This window comes from Leucoraja erinacea, unplaced genomic scaffold (genome assembly GCF_028641065.1).
Source record: "Leucoraja erinacea ecotype New England unplaced genomic scaffold, Leri_hhj_1 Leri_73S, whole genome shotgun sequence".
NCBI classification, from domain to species: Eukaryota; Metazoa; Chordata; class Chondrichthyes; order Rajiformes; family Rajidae; genus Leucoraja; species Leucoraja erinaceus.
In genome coordinates, this window is record NW_026576663.1 from 183,383 (window position 1) to 202,646 (window position 19,264).

The window sequence follows — 19,264 nt, forward strand, 5'->3', positions numbered from 1 at the left end:
AAATTATAAACTGGCGAGCCTCACGTCACTGGTAGGAAACCTATTGGAAAGTATTCGTTGGGATAAGATTTACTCCTATTTGGAAGAGAATGGGTTAATTAGGGGGAATCAACATGGCTTTGTACTTGGCTGATTGTTTCTTACTAACTTTTTCCCAACCTGGTTTACTTTTTTGTGAAGGTGACAAATATAATCATAGTGTGGTGGATTTTGTCTACATGCATTATAGTCAGGTGTTTGATGAAGTCCCACATAGTAGGCTGATCTAGAAGATTAAGATACATGGAAGTAACAGTATGGATTCAGACCTGGCTAACTGATAGAAGACAGAGGATTGAGGTGGAAGGACAATATCCAGACTGGATATCTGTGACTAGTGGAGTCCTGCAGAGATCTAGGCTGGGGGCTCTGCTGTGTGTGATATATATAAATGACTTGGATTGGTTAGTAGGTTTGCAGATGACACCAAGATTGCTGTGGTTGCGGACTCTGGGAAAGACTGTCAAGGGATACAACAGGATATAGATCAGCTACAGAAATGGCTGTAGAAATGGCAAATTCAATTTAATCGAGTCAGGAGTGTTTTATTGTCAGATGTCCCAGATAGAACAATGAAATTATTACTTGCTGCAGCACAACAGAATAAGAAAACATAGTACACTGTAATATTAGGTGTTGCACTGTGGAAGGTGAAATGTAATGGGAAAATATATAATTAATGACATGACCCATAATAGCTGTGATGTACAGAGGGATTGTGGGGTCCATAACTCCCTGAAAGTGGCAACACAAGTAGATAATGTGGTAAAGAAGGCATATGGTATGCTTGCTTTCATAGGTGGAGGATGGAATATAAAAGTCCAGAGGTCAATGCTGCAGCTTTATAGGACTTTGGTTAGGGGACATTTGGATTATTGCTTGCCGTTCTGGTCTCCCATTACAGGAAGGATGTGAAAGCTTTGGAAAGGGTGCAGAGGATGCTTACCTGAATTATGCCTGGATTTGGTGGTATTAGCTACATAGAAACATAGACAATAGGTGCAGGAGTAGGCCATTTGGCCCTTCGAGCCTGCACCGACATTCAATATGATCATGGCTGATCATCCAACTCAGTATCCTGTACCTGCCTTCTCTCCTTACCCCATGATCCCTTTGGCCACAAGGGCCACATCTAACTCCCTCTTAAATATAGCTAATTAACAGGCCTCAACTACTTTCTGTGGCAGAGAATTCCACAGATTCACCACTCTCTGTGGGTGAATTATTTTTTCCTCATCTCGGTCCTAAAAGACTTCCCCCTTATCCTTAAACTGTGACCCCTTGTTCTGGACTTCCCCAACATTGGGAACAATCTTCCTGCATCTAGCCTATCCAACCCCTTAAGAATTCTGTAAGTTTCTATAAGATCCCCCCTCAATCTTCTAAATTCTAGCGAGTACAAACCAAGTCCATCCAGTCTTTATTCATATGAAAGTCCTGACATCCCAGGAATCAGTCTGGTGAACCTTCTCTGTACTCCCTCTATGGCAAGAATGTCTTTCCTCAGATTAAGAGACCAAAACTGTACGCAACTACAGGGAGAGGTTGGACAGATATGGATTGCTTTCTCCGGAAAACCGGAGGTTGCAGGGAGACCTGATAAAAGTATATAAAATGATGAGCTGCACAGATAAGGTAGACAGAACAATTTTCCCGGGATGGGCATAGCTTTAAGGTGAAGGGGCAAAGTTCAAAGGAGATGTGTGGGGCAATTTTTGTTTTACACAGAGTGCCCGAATTGTGCTGCTGGGGGTGGTGGTTGAGGCAGATACGATAGTGGCAGTTAAGAAACATTTGGATAGGCACATGGTTATGCACGGAATGGAGGGATATTAATTTTGTTCGGCAGAGACATTGTGGGCTAAAAGGACTTTTCTTGTGCTGTTCTGATCTACGTCGGTGTTCTATTGTGCGAGGCTCTAAGGGATTATGATATCCCATTGGAAGAATATACCCAGATAGTAGCAATATGGCCTAAAGAGGGAGTCTGGTGAGCTCAGGTGGTTGGCCAGAATATCTGCTTTATTGAAGTAAAGTAGCTATTAATCAGCAAATATTTACTCTTCTAATAATGCAATAGATTTTGAGCAATGAGAATCTTTTTGGCTCAGTGAACCAATTTACGATCCAAAGGAGAAAATTCGGAATCTGACATCTGTAACTACCCTATGTTTCAGGATTTTTTCTTTGACACCAGTTCCTGATCATATCACTAAACTGAAAAAAGATAACTTTTGATTGGTCTCCAGTTGTGTGATAATAATATGTAAATACATAAAATTATCTTCACTGCTTTAATAATTGTTTTGTTAATCTAATACATCAGGGCACATTTGTAAAGCAATATTGTGATTTGTAGAATGTTTAGAACCATAAAATCAACTTCTGTACGGAAAGAGTAATGTCTTTATTTCTCAGAAAAAGAAACTTAACAGCAAAAACACTTCTAGATTTAATTTTCAATCTTATATTTGTTACTCAATGTTGTTAAAGCTGTTATACGGTACCTGATCTCTTTGGTTTTCTTGAAGACTGGTTTTCCTTCCTTCATTTCACCGATGTCAAACAAGTCTGAAAACAACTCTTTCTTGACGTGGTCAACCTGAAAGAGCGCACAGCGATCTGCGTTCACTAAGTTTTTTGCATTTATCTGGGAGAAAAAAAAATAAAAGATTCAATAGTGATTTTAATCCTAAGATTGGTTGAAAGAAACAAAAACATGGTACAAGAAACAAATTGTACAGCTTTTGTGATTTCTCAGCACTGTATTCTGTGCCAACTGCTTTTAAAATCAGTGAAGCATTGACATTAATAGCACAGGAAGCAGCCATGCACCAGAGATGTGCAGTAGGTACAATGATATTGTCTGGACTAACTACTGAATTGAATTAAAATATTATAGCTGTTTCAATTTGAACAGCATTGAAAGTTTGTTAGATGCTAAAATTAATATCTACTAGCACTGCTCTATGTTATAAAGGTGGATTTAGAGATGGCCTCGTTAATTCCTTTCGGAGGGGGAGAGGTTCACCCAGTTGGTAGGGTTGACCTGCAGTGCCACCTAGCGACACGTGTACACAAGGTGAACTTTTTCATTGTCCCAGGAAAAGTAACAACCCTACTCGGTATTGGTGCCTGTCAGGATCTGTGATTGGTAAGCTTTGCAGAAGAGGTGCACCAACTTTCCCCTGCCTAAGATACTACCGAACAGATTCTCTTTCAGTACAAGGAACTCTTTGATAACAAACTTGGCAAACTAGCCCTCAAGAACTCTATTGTACCTGATCCTGACATGATGCCCGTTGTTCGAGCCCCTCATAGAATTCCGCATGCCATGCGTGATCGCGTACAGAATGAACTTCAAAGAATGGAATCCCTAGGTGTCATCGCTGCACTCTAACGACCCGTCAGACCAAAGATCTTTGCGTCAGACTGTGTCTCAACCACGGTAATGGCCGCCAAGAAAAACAAATACAAATCTGTATCAACCCCAGAGATCTTAATACTGCGATCAAGCCCCCGCTTTATCCCATGCTCACAGTAGAAGAGGTAGCAGCACACTTGGGCAAAGCGACTGTGTTCTCTGTTTTAGATGCCAAAAGTTCTTTCAGGCAAATCTATTTTACCACAAATCGTCTGAACTGACCACTTTTGGCATATCTTTTGGCCGCTACAAGTTTCTGCGAATGCCCTTTGGCATCAACTTCGCCAGTGAAGTCTTCCAGCGCACGATGGAACAGCTGTTCGCAGGACACCCTTGTGCCATTATCGCCGATGATATCCTCGTTGCTGGCCGCGACATGTCAGAACACGGTGCGAATTTTAAGAAAGTATTGGATCGTGCCAAGGACATCAGCCTCAAGCTCAACCCCCTAAAATGCAGATTTTGCATCAGAGAAGTGAAGTATGTGGGACACATTTTTAATAGTGATGGACTCCAACCAGATCCTTCCAAGACCATTGCCATCAACGAACTGCCAGTTCCCACAGATGTAACCAGTTTACAAAGATTACTAGGCATGGTGAATTACCTGTTCGACCTTCAGTGAACTGCCAGCACCACTGTGGCAGCTAACAGACAAGGACACAACCTGGTCCTGGTACACACAACACCAGAGAGTCAAGTCAAGTCAAGTTAAGATAGTTTATTCTCATGTGACCCAGATAGGACAATGAAATTCTTGTTTGCTGCAGCACAACAGAATATTGTAAGCATAAATACAGAACAGTTCAGTGTGTCTATATAGCATAGACCATATATATACACATAAAAAAACAGATAAAGGGAAATAGGCTGTTATAGTTCAGAGTTTGTTTGATGGTGAGTTTAATAGCCTGATGGCTGTGGGGAAGAGGCTGTTCCTGAACCTGGATGTACCAGATTTCAGGCTCCTATACCTTCTACCTGAAGGTAGCGGGGAGATGAGTGTGTGGCCAGGATGGTGTGAATCCTTGATGATGTTGTCAGCCTTTTTGAGGCAGCGACTGCGATAGATCCCTTCGATGGTGGGGAGGTCAGAACCGATGATGGACTGGGCCTTCGATACCCTAAAACAGCAGTTGTGCTGTGCCCCGACTCAGGCTTACTTTGATGTAATACTGCCTGTAACGCTAACCTGTGATGCCTCCCAGTTGGATTGGGTGCTGCCTGTCTTCAGAGCACCAGTGAAGGTGACAACAGACCCGTGGCATATGCCTCTCGCACGATGTCTGAGACTGAGCAATGCTATGCTCAAATCGAAAAGGAACTACTGGCAGTGGTTTTCGCCTGTGTGAAATTCAAAGACTTTCTTTTTGGAAAGACTGTGACTGTTGAAACAGACCACCAGCCCCTGATCAGCATTTTGAACAAGCCAATCCATGCTGCTCCTGCCCGGCTGCAGCGGATGATGATGCAGCTTCAAAGGTCCGATATCAAACGTTTACAAACCAGGCAAAGACATGCACCTAGCCAACATTCTATCCAGAGCCCCACTCAAGACCTGCGAGCAACAACCGTCAGACAATGACACCGACATTGTGATGATGGTGTCTTACCTTCCCACAGAGGGCCTGGATGACTTGGCTGCCCAGACAGCAGCCGATGACAACCGACAGTCCCTGTCCTCGATCATCCGGCATGGCTGGCCAGATAAACAGCACAAGGTACCTGTTGTCATTCACCTATACCTCCCGGTCCGTGATGAGCTTGTGTGATTGTGTGACGATGTGATTGTCAAGGGACACAAGGCATTCCAACTGCTTTACGAGACAAATATTTAGACTCTGTACACGGGGGACCTCCCGGCATCGAGGCAACCATTCTTCGAGCCAAGAGCATGTTTTTCTGGCTTGGAATGACCTAGTTTATATGGGAGAAGGTGAAAGCCTGCAACAGCCTGGTGCCCCATCAACCCAAGCAGCTGCTTCTCCCTCACCCAGTCCCTGCCCTATCATGGTCCACTCTGGCAACAGACATTTTTGAATGGTGTGGTAAACAATACCTGGTTCTGGTCGACTCGTACTCGGGCTGGTTTGAGATCGATCTGCTTCCCAGCCGCACTTCAGCAGTGGTGGTTCAAAAACTAGAGCGACACTTTTCAAGTCACGAGGCGCCCGTGAAACTCCTGTCTGACAACGGAAGCCAGTTCACCAGCCAGTGCTTCAAGAATTTTGCCCAACGATGGGATTTTTGTCACATTAGTGGTAATGTGACAAAAATCCCATCGTTGGGCAAAATTCCAGTCCTGAATTCCCTCAATAAACAGGCTGTCCGAGCGGGCAGTCCGGAGGTGATGGAAAGATCTCATTTGGCAAAATCTGATGTTTACCTGGACTTGCTCAGCTTGAGAAACATTGCCCGCGACCCAGTGTTAGGTTTTCCTGCCCAAAGCCTCATGTCAAGGCCGACCCGTACCACGCTGCCCGTACCCAAGCAACTACTACAGCCACAGGTTCGCAAGCCATCGGTAATTCAAGCACAACCTCAGTATTAGTGCGAGATCCAGAAACACTCGTACGACAAAACAAACAGGCCACTCGAGCTGCTGGCAAGTGGTCAAGTTGTACGACTTCAAACTGAAAAGGGTCATGTACGCCTTGGTTTAATCCGCAGCTCTGCACCAGAACCACGTTCGTATAGTCGATTCAAATGGAGAGACTCACCGGCGAAACCATCAACACCTTCTACCAGTGAAGGAATCGCAACCCATGACCCCGTATCGATGTTCCTGGACTGTGTCACAGCACGACTGATATTCTCTCTTCCCCGGCCCGCCTTCCGTCCGTTTGTGGAGTCTGCGCCCGGCATGTATCCTGCCTTCTCGTCACCACGGTCAGTGTCCTGGTCTCCAGTCTCACCTCACCCGTTTCTCGGATCTCCAGTGCTCCAACAGCCCCCGGTCTCACAGTTCTCACCAGTGAAGGATGGAGATGCAAGCTTGTACCGTACGCGTCGCATTTGCAAACCTACCCTTAGATACGGGGACTATGCTTAACCTGCTCCAGTGCTGAAGCGACTGCCTTTGCTTATAGACGCCGGTTAAACTTGATTAGTTGTACTCACATATATATTCGTAGTTATGTTATTTCCTGAAGAGGAAAGATGTAGATCTGCTCTACCTTATACTAACACACACATGTTACACACCACTCGGATCTATAATCCAGTCCGGGTTTTACCATACAGTCAACATTTATTACTAACGCTTCCAGACACTAGCTGTTAGTCGAGATGTAGTCACAGTGGTGTCAACATGCAGTGTAACTTTATTTTCTGCTAATCAACTTGTTGGATCGTTATATGTACTATTTGTTAATAGCTCTACAGACACTTTCAACCATTGAAATTGTAACAGACTCCATCTCATTATCTGACAGCTTGCTCCAGATATTCATCACCCTCCATGTGATAAACCTACCTATCAGATCTCCTAGTTATCCCAAACTGAGGAAAAAGATTCTGACTCCTATTCACTTCTACAGCCTATCCAATGGGGTGGAAAATTGCAACCTTCCTGGTTTTGACGAATGCAATCAACCCGGCGTGCACAATCAAATAAGTAGAACAAGTTGTCCTACAACTTTAGGTTGTGCATGCCAAAACGCAAGAAGAAGAAGCCTATCCAATCTCTCCATATAACTACAGCCCTCCATTCCAGGCAACATGCTGATGAATCTCTTCTGCACACTATTTATTTCTACCACATCCTGCCTGTCATGTGGTAACCAGAGCAGCACACAGTAATTTTTTTTTGACAAAATGCATGCTATGTATATTCTTATTTTTCTGATGACTATAACCCAAGTGATTTTTAAATGTTGATGCACATCATTAATGCCTTTATAGTATTTTTTAAATTGAGACCAAAAGATATTATTTTAAAGTAAATGCTTACAACAAAGTAATTGATCAATATTACTGTAATTTCGCCCTTGTTTCCTATGTTTAATCTTCATAAATTCATGTGATTGAGCACAATTAGGCCATTCGGCTCATCATGTCTACTCCGTCATTCATTCATGGCTGATCTATTTTTCTCTCTTAACCCCATTCTCCTGCCTCCTCCCCATAACCCCGACACCATTACTAATCTAGAATCTACCTATCTCTGCATTAAAAATATCCATTGACGGCCTCCACAGCCTTATATGGCAATGAATTCCACAAATTCACCACCCTCTGACTAAAGATATTCCTCTTCATCTCCTTCCTAAAGGATGCACCCAAGTCCCTTTGCTCCTCCGATTTCTGAATTCTCCCACCATTTAGAAACTAGGCTATGCCTTTCTTCCTACTACCAAAATGGATGACTCCACACTTTGCTACGCTGTCATCCATCTGCCACCTCTCCCAACTTGTCCAAATGCTTCTGCAGAGTCCCTGTTTTCTCTACACTACCTGTCCCTCCACCTATCTTTGTATCATCTGCATAGTTGGTGACAAAGCCTCGTCCAAATACATTAATATACAACGTGGAGCAACGGACCCCCCTGTGAAAATCTGCTAGTCACTGGCAGCCAACCAGAAAAAGCACTCTTTGCCTTCTGCCATCCTGCCAACCTGCTATCCATGCTAGCAGCTTCCCTTGGGCTGTCATCTTCTTTAGCAGCTTCATGTTTGGCACCTTATCAAAGGTTTTCTGAAAATCTAGGTAAATAAAATAGTAAGATTAAACGAGAACTTACCAGTTTGAAGTTTGATCTGTATTTTATGAGGAGTTACGATGAGGGATTACGTGAAGAAGCCCGCTTCCACGCATGCGTGTCATACTTCAAAGCAGCGGTGTGAGGTCACAGGAACCTATAATGATCTAACATAGTAAGATTACCAAAGAGATACCAGTTTTTGATATGATCATAAGAGGGTGGGAGCGGAGGGCACGTAATCCCTCATCGTAACTCCTCATAAAATACAGATCAAACTTCAAACTGGTAAGTTCTCGTTTAATCTTACTATTTTACTTCGGAGTCACGTGAGTGACTACGTGAAGATTTCAAAGCTCTGTGACCTCATGCCGTGGAACGAGTCCATGCTTCACAAACTGCCTTGGGTATTGGGAGAGAGCATCATTAGTAATTTTAAACACAATTATACAAAGAGTTGTGTGGTATAACGAAAAAATATATATAACATTTTTTAAAATTTGAGAATCATAGCCCTGTAACCTTTCGGGCAAATTATTTTGTTGAACATAAAATGTTTTCTTAATACAATGATGGCTCCAAAAAATAACTGGTTGATTATAAAACCTGTGGAAAACCCTTTTTCAATGACCATCCTGCCATTCTGAGGATTTGGTCTGTGGGTACCTGTACAATTTTTGCTGCGTATGTTGCTGCAGCCCTGGTGGAATGAGAGTTAAAAAATTAGTGTCTATTTCTGCCATTTTTAGGACCTATTTGAGCCACCTTGATATAGTTTGAGTCATGACCCTTTCATGCGGTTTCTTGTAAGAGATAAACAACTCCACTCTCTGACCTCGAATGTTCTTAGTATATTCTATGTATTGTTAGATGTGTCTTGCTATACAGTCGTTTGCCATATGGGTGTACCATAAATTCAAACACTTGACCCGAGGAACCCGATCTGTTTTCTTTTATTAAATCCTGTATGACAACACCCGTTTCTCGGTGAGATGATCAGGGAGTCCAGGCTCAGTTTGCTTAATGGCTGGACTTGTTGTGCGGTAAATAACACCATGAGCATAACCATCTTCCTGGACTGTTACTGAAGTGACAACGCTGTTATGAGCTACAAGCTCCTCAGCATGTTGAGAAACGACACCCACGTCCCAGATTTCGGAGTACCTGGTTTTCTTACCAGGGGTGCGTTTCCACCGCGTGCCGCTCCGTTCCTTGTGATAGGTAATTGGAGAGTGCACTTGTGGCACTATTGAAGGCACTGTAGCTCCATCGATTATCCTAATGGAGGCTTGTAAAAATTCCAATACGGCCAGAATGTTCTTGGCCTTTTGGTCGAGATTGTTGTCCAAGCAGTATATGCCCCATTTCTTGATGTGTCCAAGGTACTGCTTCCGTGTTGACAGTCTTAGTGCAGATGAGATGAGATTCATCGTCCTGTCTGACAGTGTAGTGGGTCTGTTAGACTCTACAAATCAATAAATCCATAGTGTTATGGCATGGATGACTGCCTCCAGTCACTGGATAAATCAATAATTTTTGGCAATGTTCATAGGGAACATGGTTCTAACACCATCCCCTGTAAGACTGAAATACCATGATTGAGAAGGTCAGTCGGGTACTCTGAAAATTCCAGATGCCGAGTGTGGTTGAATTATCCCTAGTACCCCAATGATGGGTCCGAACGGGGGAAAACCTCACCCTATGGCTTATTTACATAACAATGCCAAGCTGGTTTACGAATTTTAGTACATAATAATGGGGCTAATGATTGCCCCTTTTGTAAGCTCTATATTGCCAAAGTTCCTCTATTGAGTCAATGCCTGCCATATAGAAACCCACAACTGACACCAAGTCTATATCAATAATAAGAGCATCCATCTTAAAATGAATATCTAAAACAAATGTGTTTAGGGTTAAAATCAATGATAATCCTGCAACCCTACTCTATCTTATATTTAATAAATATGTTCAATCCCATCTTTTGTGTACAATTCTTGTAGCACCATGTGGGTTTTAGATTGTTTGGTTTATGTAAGGACAAAATGCCCTTCTGGTGTATGATGTACTGTGGTTATTGGGATGAGAAAAACCCTATCAGATAACCCTGAATACTGCTGAGATTATATGAATCTGTAGTGATTCATAATATACATAATATACCATACATAACTGTAGTGTTGCAACCTCCCCTACCCTCGTAGGTCCCTATTTTAACAGAAGAAAACCCCACCCACCTACCTCCATGGTTACCGGTGGTTTTGTTATTTCCTTGGTTTTTTGAAAATAAGGTTCTGGTTTAATATTTCTTGTTCGGGGTTGTGTGGGAGGTTGAGGCTTCCGCATCTTCCAGGGTGGCCGCCCTGGCCATACCCTAAAACGGATCCTGCAGGTTATATTGATTTCTGACCCTGCTACTGGTATGAGCCACATTTTTTATGGCCTTGCCTGTGGCTGGTATCATGCTCCAAAATAGGCCCTTGCGCTGGCCTTGATGAGCCCCAGTGTCTTGGCTTAGTCCACACACGGTTTTTATTTGCAAATGGTAGCATTTTTGGGGTCCCAGTGCTGGCTGAATGGCCGCCTTCCACGTGTAGTTCAGGTTATATTGCATATTATTAAACAGATCTAGTGCGTCTTGATGGTCTTTGGTTACCTACGTTTAGTCCAGGGTGCTGGTGTGTGCTATGATGCCTTCCGTCAATCCCTTGAAGGTTCTCTGGATCTTGAGGTCCTGGTTCCTGATGTTCGTCCATATGCTGCCAAATGCATTGGTTTACACTGGGCACCTGTAATGCCTCACCGTTGCCAGGTGGCAGATGTCTGGCCAGTGTTTGTAAATTTTTCTTGTTGGCGTTTGTGGCCAGACATATAGTAATACTATTGCCATCCTGGATCCAAGTCTACCCATGTTTGACTTGGCTAAAGTAATCGGCCACCATGTCCAGCAGAGTCCCTGCTGTGTTAGGATCATGGGACGCTGTATTACCAGGCTCTGGCCCATCAGGGTCCTGCCTACTCTTTTTTATAGAGTTAGAGATCTCTAGGGTCCCACACGGGGTACCCATGTGGGGCTAAACTGCTGCCCACTTGTCTTTTGTTCTGCGGACCCCTCTTGCAGGTCAGCCCAGAACTGACCCACAGTGCTCCCCTCTGATGGGGTAGAAGCATTGTGCAGCCCTCAAAGAGGTACTGCTGTGGTTTTATCACGTTGGAGCAAGGCTCCATACACCGCTTCTTCCCGCTCCAGCCCTCTCGGGCACTGGTTGCCGGCGGTTTTATGCAAAGTCGGACCCTTCCGAGTCCACTACCTTGTTTGATTTGTGTCTAGCCTACCGCTCGGTCACATGGATCTGGCCGGTGCGGGGCCGACATCGGGCACAGCTGATCCCACTACGGTTGATCCAAGTGCCGCTGGCTGCTGCTGGCTGCCCGCTGTTCCATGGTCCTCCTTCTCCAGTTTTGTCCTTCCTTCCGTGAAGTGGATATGGCCGGTGAGGGGGATAACTGGCACAGCTGCTTCCATCTATTCCTTTAACCCGGCTTCAACGCTCTCAGCGCTCCTGGCTGCTCCTTTATCTTAGACCCCTGGGACCGACCCCCGTACTGACGGTACTGGTCCCTTATGGTCGTTGCAGCCGGTCAACCCCACTCTAATGCCCTCAATTCTGGGCACTCCTACTTATATGGTCCTTAGATAAGGGACATATAAGACATTAAAACTGATGATAACAGCTACTATAGTTTTTATATAATATATATAGTCCCTAGATAAGGGGTGTATCAGATATTAAACTGATAAGAACAGATACTACACTTGATCTTAGCCAAAAAGCCGAGAAGCGATTATTGTAACTAAAACCCCGCTGGGACCGATCCTGGTACTCACATACTGGTCCCTTGTAGTAGATTGCAGCCAGTCAACTGCAAAGTCCTTTGCTGCCGAGAAATGAACTTTCTCACCATGCTGGAGCGAAGTTGGGCACAGGTGTTTTCCCCCTCCGGGAATCGATGTGCCCATGCTGCTCCTGCCGTTGCCAGCTCCTCACGAAGTGCCAGCTGCCACTGCTGCTGTCTGTGCTACTGCAACTGCCGGCTGCCACTGCTGCTGCCGCTGCCGCTGCCGCTGCCGCTGCTGCTGCTACTGCCGCTCCTCCGCGGTTCTCCCGCCGGCCTTCTGCACCTTACATGGACCTGGTCCATGTCTGCACCTAGAAAGGTAAGTTGAAGGAAACGCAGGGTCTCTTACCTGCTGTTCCCGACTTTCCTTCTCCCGCCGGTGACCGTCGTTCCCTGTGTCGGGTTCGAGCCGCTTGGACCGACCCCGGTGTTCACGGGCCTGGTCCTTCGCGGCAGTTCCGCAGCCGGTAACCCCGGCTGTTCCTATAGATCCCCTGGACCCTGGTGCTTACCTTGTGAACAAGGTTTTCAGCCCGAACGTCCCGTTCCGACTCCATAAGTGCCGCTGCACTCGCTGAGCGTTTCGAGCCGGTCCGTGCTGTCTGTCCCGCAGCCTCTGTGCTGGCTGCTAGCGACTGGTCCCAAGCCAGTCTCGTTTGAGACTGGCATAGGGACCTTTTTTACTTTGCTTCCCGCCCGGCCGAGAGGTGAATTTTGCCGGTGCGGGAGCAAAGTCGGGCTCAGGTTGTTCCCCTCCAGGGAAACTCGTGCTGTTGCTGCTGCTGGCTGCTCGCCCTCCACGGGTCTCCCCGCAAGCTTTCCGCAGCCTCCTAAAAGTAAGTAGTAAAAAGGAACGCAGAGTCTCTTACCTGCTGTTCCCGACTTTCAAATCTCCCGCTTGGGGAACGCCGTTCCCCCCTGTGTGACTCGTTGCAATGCGTGTAGCGATATGGCACGCATGCGTGGAAGCGGGCTTCTTCACGTAGTCACTCACGTGACTCCGAAGTAAAATCCACTGACTCTCCTTTGTCTGTCCTGCTATTTACTTCCTCAAATAATTCTATCAGATTTGTCAGGCAAAATCTCCCCTTCACAAAACCATACTGACTTTGGCCTATTTTATCATGAATTTCCAAGTACTCAGAAACACATCCTTTATAATGAACTAAAATCTTACAAACCACTGAAGTCAGGCTAACCGGCCTATAGTCCCCACTCTTCTGTTTTGCTCCCTTCTTGAACAGCGGGATATTTGCAATTTTCCAATCGTCTGAAACCACTCCTGACTCTAGTGATCCTAGTGCAAGATGACTACTAATGCCTCCACAATCTCTAAAGTCACCTCTTTCAGAACCCTAGGGTATAGTCCATCCGTTCCAGGTGACGTTTCCGCCTTCAAACCTTTCAGTTTCCCTCATTTGGCTACGGAAGCCAAGATCGTCCCATCAACGGAAGGCTTGAGGCCCCCGACCGTGGGAGGACAAAGAAGGGAAGAGATTGAACTCTTTTTTCGCCTTCCATCACAGTGAGGAATGTGAAGGAATCACTGTGGTGGATATTTATGTTAAAATGTATTTTCTGTGTTTTGTTGCTTTTAATTGATAGGACTATGGCAAATCAAATTCCTCGTATGTTGCAAAACATATTTGATTAATAAAGGATGATTATGATTCTCTCATTAGAATTTGTCTTCCTCTTTGGAATGAAAAAATCCTGCATCTTCTGAATTATTCCCAGAAATACTGCCATTGTTGTTCCACTGTCATTCTTGCTGGGGTCCCTTTCCAGTTAACTTTGGCCAACTCCACCCTCATGCCTCTGTAGTCCCCTTTCCTCAGCTGTGATACTGACACATCGGATTTTGGCTTTTCCTTCTCAAATTGCAGGTTGAATCTTATCATATTATGGTCACTACCTCCTTGAGTTCCCTTATCAAATCCGGTTGATTACACAACATTAAATCCAGAATTGCCGTTTCCCTGGAAGCACTGTACGAATTCCCTCTCTCGGGGTCCAGTACCAACCTGATTTTCCCAGTCTACCTGCACATTGAAATCCCCATGACCACTGTAACAGCATTGCCTTACTTACATGCCGATTGTACCTAATTAATGTAATTTGTACCCTGTATCCTGGCTACTGTTTGGGGTCTGCAAATAACTCGCATTAGGGTATTTTTACCCTTGCAGTTTCTCAGCTCTACCACAAGGACCCTACATCTTCTGATCCCATGTCACTCTTGCTAAGGTTGCTAAGGACCACATTTCATTCTTTACCAGCATAGCTACCCCCCCCCCCCCCCCCCCCCCCCCCCCCCCGACCACCCATCTGTCTTTCCGATAGGAGTATAGACTTGAATATTCAGCTCCCAGCTCTAATCCTCTTGCAGCCACGTCTCGGTAATGCCCACATCGTACCTACCAATTTCTAACTGTGCTACAAAGCTCATCCACTTTGTTTCTATAATATGTGCATTCAAATGTAACACCTTTAATTCGGTATTCACCATCCCACCTCTCACGTCGGTCCCGATTTTAACTGACCTTACTGTGTTATCTATCAATACATAACTAAAGCTCTGATCTTGTGCTCTTCCGGTTTGTGCTCTTTTTCTATTTGCACAAAAACGGTACGTGATAGCGCTACGATTTCTCGCCAGCTCACCCACCGTTCTCCTGTGCAGCGAGTGCAAAAAAGTTTCGTTCCGATCGGTGGTATATTGTAATAGTTCGCAAGGTTTAAAAATCGTTAAAAACGCGTGTGGATAGATCGTTCTCCTCTCCTACCAATCAGCGTCGCGCGGATTGGTCTCTTCTCCTGTCACTCCCTGGGACGGTCCGCCCCTTCCTGGGCCATCGCGTCTTTACTGGAGCTGAGGGACGCTATGGGTGGCCGGCGGAAGTCTCCAACCAACTACATTTTTCAGAGGGACCGGAAGTAGCGCGGCGATGTCGCCAAACGGAAAGCGGTAAATCAAACACACCGCCATCGCAATTCCCCGCAGCTTCAGCCCCTTCCCCTCTGGTCCCCCTCTCAGGCTCCTGTCCCCTCCCCCGTGATACCCCCCCTCTCCTCTATAGCACTTTCCCCATCTTTTCCCCGAGCGCTCCTGCCCCCCCCCCCCTACCGCCCACACGCTGGCGCGGCTATAGCTGCTGGTGCTCCCAGGCCGATCCGAGGCCTGGCTCTAAAGGCGCCGACGGCTGATGCTCCTCCGGGGCACACAAGAAGGGAGCGGAGTGGCAACCTTGAGATTCTGGGGAGGGAGAGTGGGGGGAGGAGAGGGGATAGAGGGAGAGGAGGGAGAGGAGGGCAGTAGGGAGGGGAGAGGAGTTATGGCGGGAGGGACTGAGGGTATAATGCATTTCGTTGTCTGTACTGTACACTGACAATGACAATTAAAATTGAATCTGAATCTGAATCTGAATCTGGGTAGGGGAAAGGAGATGTGAGGGAGGGACTGGGGGAGGGTAGGAGGAGAAGGAAAAGAAGAGGAAGGAGGTGGGGAGGGAGAGTGGGGGGGAGGAGGGGGAATAGAGGGAGGAGGGGGGGAGTAGAGGAGGGGCGAGTGGGGGTAGGGAGTGGGGAATAGAGGGAGAGGAAGGCAGTGGGGGAGGTGAGGTGGGAGAGTGGGGGGGGGGATAGGGGGGAGGTGGTGGGGGGATGGGGATAGGAGGGGGTTAGGGAGGGGAGAGGAGTTATGGAGGGAGGGAGGGAGTGACTGAGGGTAGGGGAAACATAGAAAATAGGTGCAGGAGTAGGCCATTCGGCCCTTTGAGCCTGCACCCCCATTCAATATGATTATGAAAGGAGAGGAAGAGAGAGGTGAGGGAGGGATTGGGGAAGGGAGGAGGAGAGGGGAAAGAAGAGGAATGGTGAAGAGGAGGGGGAGAGAGTACCAGGGATGAGGGGAAATGAGCTGCGCCTGTGCAGTTGGGGGCTATGGTTGAGTGGTGGAATATTGCGTTGGGGGACCAAGCCTCCTTTGTGACAGGGACCCAACGGGTCCCACTTAGTCTAGTCCCTTCTTAAAATGTCCGTCCTATTACTTCTGGAGACATCTGTAGCCTCTCCTGCACACTTTTTCAATCCACCTATATACTTCCAACTTGTTGACCCCACCCCCTCCTCTAATTAATTTAAAGTTCTATCTACGGGCCTAGTCATATGGTTTGCCAGGACTCCAGCCGGGTTCAAGTGAAGTCCGTCCGTCCCATCGGAACAGCTCCCTTCTTCCCCAGTACCGGTGCCAATGTCCCACAAATCCACTTCTTCCACACCAGTCTTTGAGCCACTCGTTCATATCCTTAGTCTTCTCAACCCTAAGCCAATTTGCACGTGGCTCAGGTAGCAATCCAGAGATATTACCTTTTTGGTTCTGCTTTTCAATCTGGTACCAAGCTGTTTAAATTTCCTTAGCAAAACTTCTTTCCTCGATCTACCTACGTCATTGGTACCCACATGGACCATGACGACTGGATCTTTCTCCTCCCACTCCAAGTTCCTCTGCAGGTCAGAGGAGATGTCCCAAACCCGGGCACCAGGCAGGCAACACTACCTTTGCGACTCTCGATCCTCGTCACTGAGAATAGTTTCAATACCTAAATATACTATTCCCAATGACAACAACGTTTTTCTTCTCTCTCCTCTCTTGAATGCCCCCCTGATCCACTGCGCCCTGGTCAGTTTGCTCATGCTTCCTGCAGCCCCCACACTTGTCTGCACAGGAAGCAAGAATCTCAGACCCACTTGACAACCTCAAGGGCTGAGACTGCTCTAACACGGTCCTTACCTGTTCCCCTGCCTGACTCACTAGCAGTCACATTCTCCTCGTGACCACGGACCACATTGGAAGCAGTTACCCTCGCGGGTGTAACAGCCTCCAGAAAATACAGTGTGCAGGTAATTCTCCCCATCCCTGATGTGCCGCAGAATTTGAATCTCACTCCCGGTTGGCAACTTTCAATCTGAGCTCTTCAATCAGACAACACATGCTGCAGACGTGGTCACCATGATTCACCAAGGGGTCCAACATCATTGCGTGATCCTGTGTCCATAGAATCTTTGCAGGGATTACTTAGACTGCCTTCATAGTGTCGTTGACTGCCATTAGCATACCTTGGCTATCATCAACATAACGGTTTATTTCTGTCGTTTAACAAATGGTTTGTAACTATTCTTAACAAAATCAAGTTTATACTAATGTAACTGATCAAGTCTGCTTGTTTCTTCAGTTCTTTGGTATAGATATAACATCACAGTAAAAGGAATTTAACTTTCAGTGCTTAAAACCAATTTTCCAATATTTCATGCTGATACCAATTACAGAATGTTAAATCAATATTCTGTTCCATAATATTCATATTTCAACGAGCATCAAGATTTATCATAAATATCAGACATTTAAAAAAATGCATTGCCCTTCAGTTTATTTTGTTATAAACTATAACTGGCACTGATTTCCACAGCTACAATTATTTTTCAATTCCACATCCAATTCTGAATATTATAATATTTATGTGAATCTTCAGGTTACTGTGGAATTGTGCATGCCATTTCATGAATGATTGACATGAGCAAGTACATCAGGAACAGAGTGGCAGATGAGAAATACTCATCTGTCAATCTGATCACAGAACAAACGAATTAAAGAAGTGGAATATGGCAAATTATACTTACATTCCATCGGCTTCTTTAATTCCAACATGTCTTGTTGAAATCTGGATTAATTCAACAGCATAGACAGGTACTCACCATAATGTGTTCAAGCAGTGAATCTATTGCCAATATGTTATCAAAGTAGGTTCTGTAAGAGAAAAAAAGATCGGTAGAAGATTATTTACACCATTGATTGATTTTCAGGTATTTTGCGCTGATCTCTTGTTCACATGAAGCTCACAGACATATAATAACGATAAATACTACAATAAATATAATGAGTGTGAAAGAACAGAATGGTGCAATGGGATAGTACAAACATCCAAGTATTCCAAAAGAGTATTAAAGTAAAATAGTAGAATAACTGAATGAGGTAAAGTTCAGAGTTTGAGTACTTGGAAGCACTTCTGTGAATAGGGTGTGAAAGGGATAAGTAATTCAGGAATTGGATAAGTAGTGGGAAGAAGTTAGTCTTAAGTCTGGATGTCCAGGCTTTCAAGATCCAGTATCTTCTTCCAGAAGGTGGAAGAGACAGAAGGGAATGAGCGGCATGACAGACATGCTTGATGATACTTCCAGCTTTCCTAATTCTTACACAATGCATTTAATTTGGTGGAATCATAATTTACACTCGATAGAGAGGCCATTGTTGTGGCACAGCATGGTAAGGAATTAAATGTCACAAATTTACTGATGCCATTCTCAGTGGAAGTTTATATTGGATGCCAATATACTGTTGTGAAAAGGCACAACACTCCATTAAAAAGGTAATTCAGGCTCTTTCAGCACAGTTGGGAGTCTGGACACTGATTTGAGGAAATCCCTCAAAGATGCAAATGGGATTTGTCAGGTTTATACTCTGCTAAAATCATCAGTTTGATCTTGGATTTCTGTCCCCTATTTCAGATTTCCTATCTTTTCAAATTAAACTGCATTGACTGCAAAACTATAACCAACAGTCATAAATTACCTTAAATAACATTTGTCAAGTCAAAGATATTAATCACTTACTTGGACACATCTAGTAGAAAATCATTCATTTCAGTCTGTTTGGTAAGGCCTTTGGCTATCTGAAATTTAAGTTTGCACATCAGGACAATATCTAAAAAGTATTCCAATGTATTTTGTTCAGTGTGCGTGATAATATGCATGCAATGAATGACCATTTGAATGCCTACATTTTACAAGAGAGCGTGTTAGTGAAACTGTATTTTGAATTAATTCTTAATATGATAGGTAATACAACCAAAGGTGTTTTTTATTACACAAACTTAATTGACCCCGAAAATGCTGCAGACGACTGCCTTTTTGAATCACTGTTGTCCATCAGAAGAGGGTGATTCCACAATATTAGATAAAACATTCCAGGATTCTGACCCAGGAATGTTAAAGCAATATTGAAATCAGCTCACATTAACATAGTGCTTGATTTATAAGATTTAACAGATAGGGTAGATAGCCATTGGCTGTTTCCATGGTAGTGGTGTCCAAAATTAGAGCATAGGTTTAAAATGAGAGGGGGGAGGTTTAAAGAGGGTTAAATATT

General features: G+C 45.0%; 1 protein-coding gene and 1 pseudogene across 4 annotated transcripts in view; both read right to left on the minus strand.

Annotated features, from left to right (window-relative positions):
- Positions 1-19,264, minus strand: part of pde10a (phosphodiesterase 10A) — a 398,667-nt gene that overhangs the window by 103,729 nt on the left and 275,674 nt on the right. For all 4 annotated transcript variants that reach the window (XM_055631370.1, XM_055631369.1, XM_055631372.1 and 1 more), the window contains 3 exons: positions 18,730-18,788; positions 17,815-17,866; positions 2,547-2,689 (listed from right to left, as the gene is read on the minus strand). In XM_055631370.1, the coding sequence (XP_055487345.1) occupies positions 2,547-2,689; positions 17,815-17,866; positions 18,730-18,788 (254 nt within the window). The remainder of the gene's footprint in view (positions 1-2,546; positions 2,690-17,814; positions 17,867-18,729; positions 18,789-19,264) is intronic.
- On the minus strand, positions 11,900-12,007 carry LOC129694640 (U2 spliceosomal RNA; annotated as a pseudogene).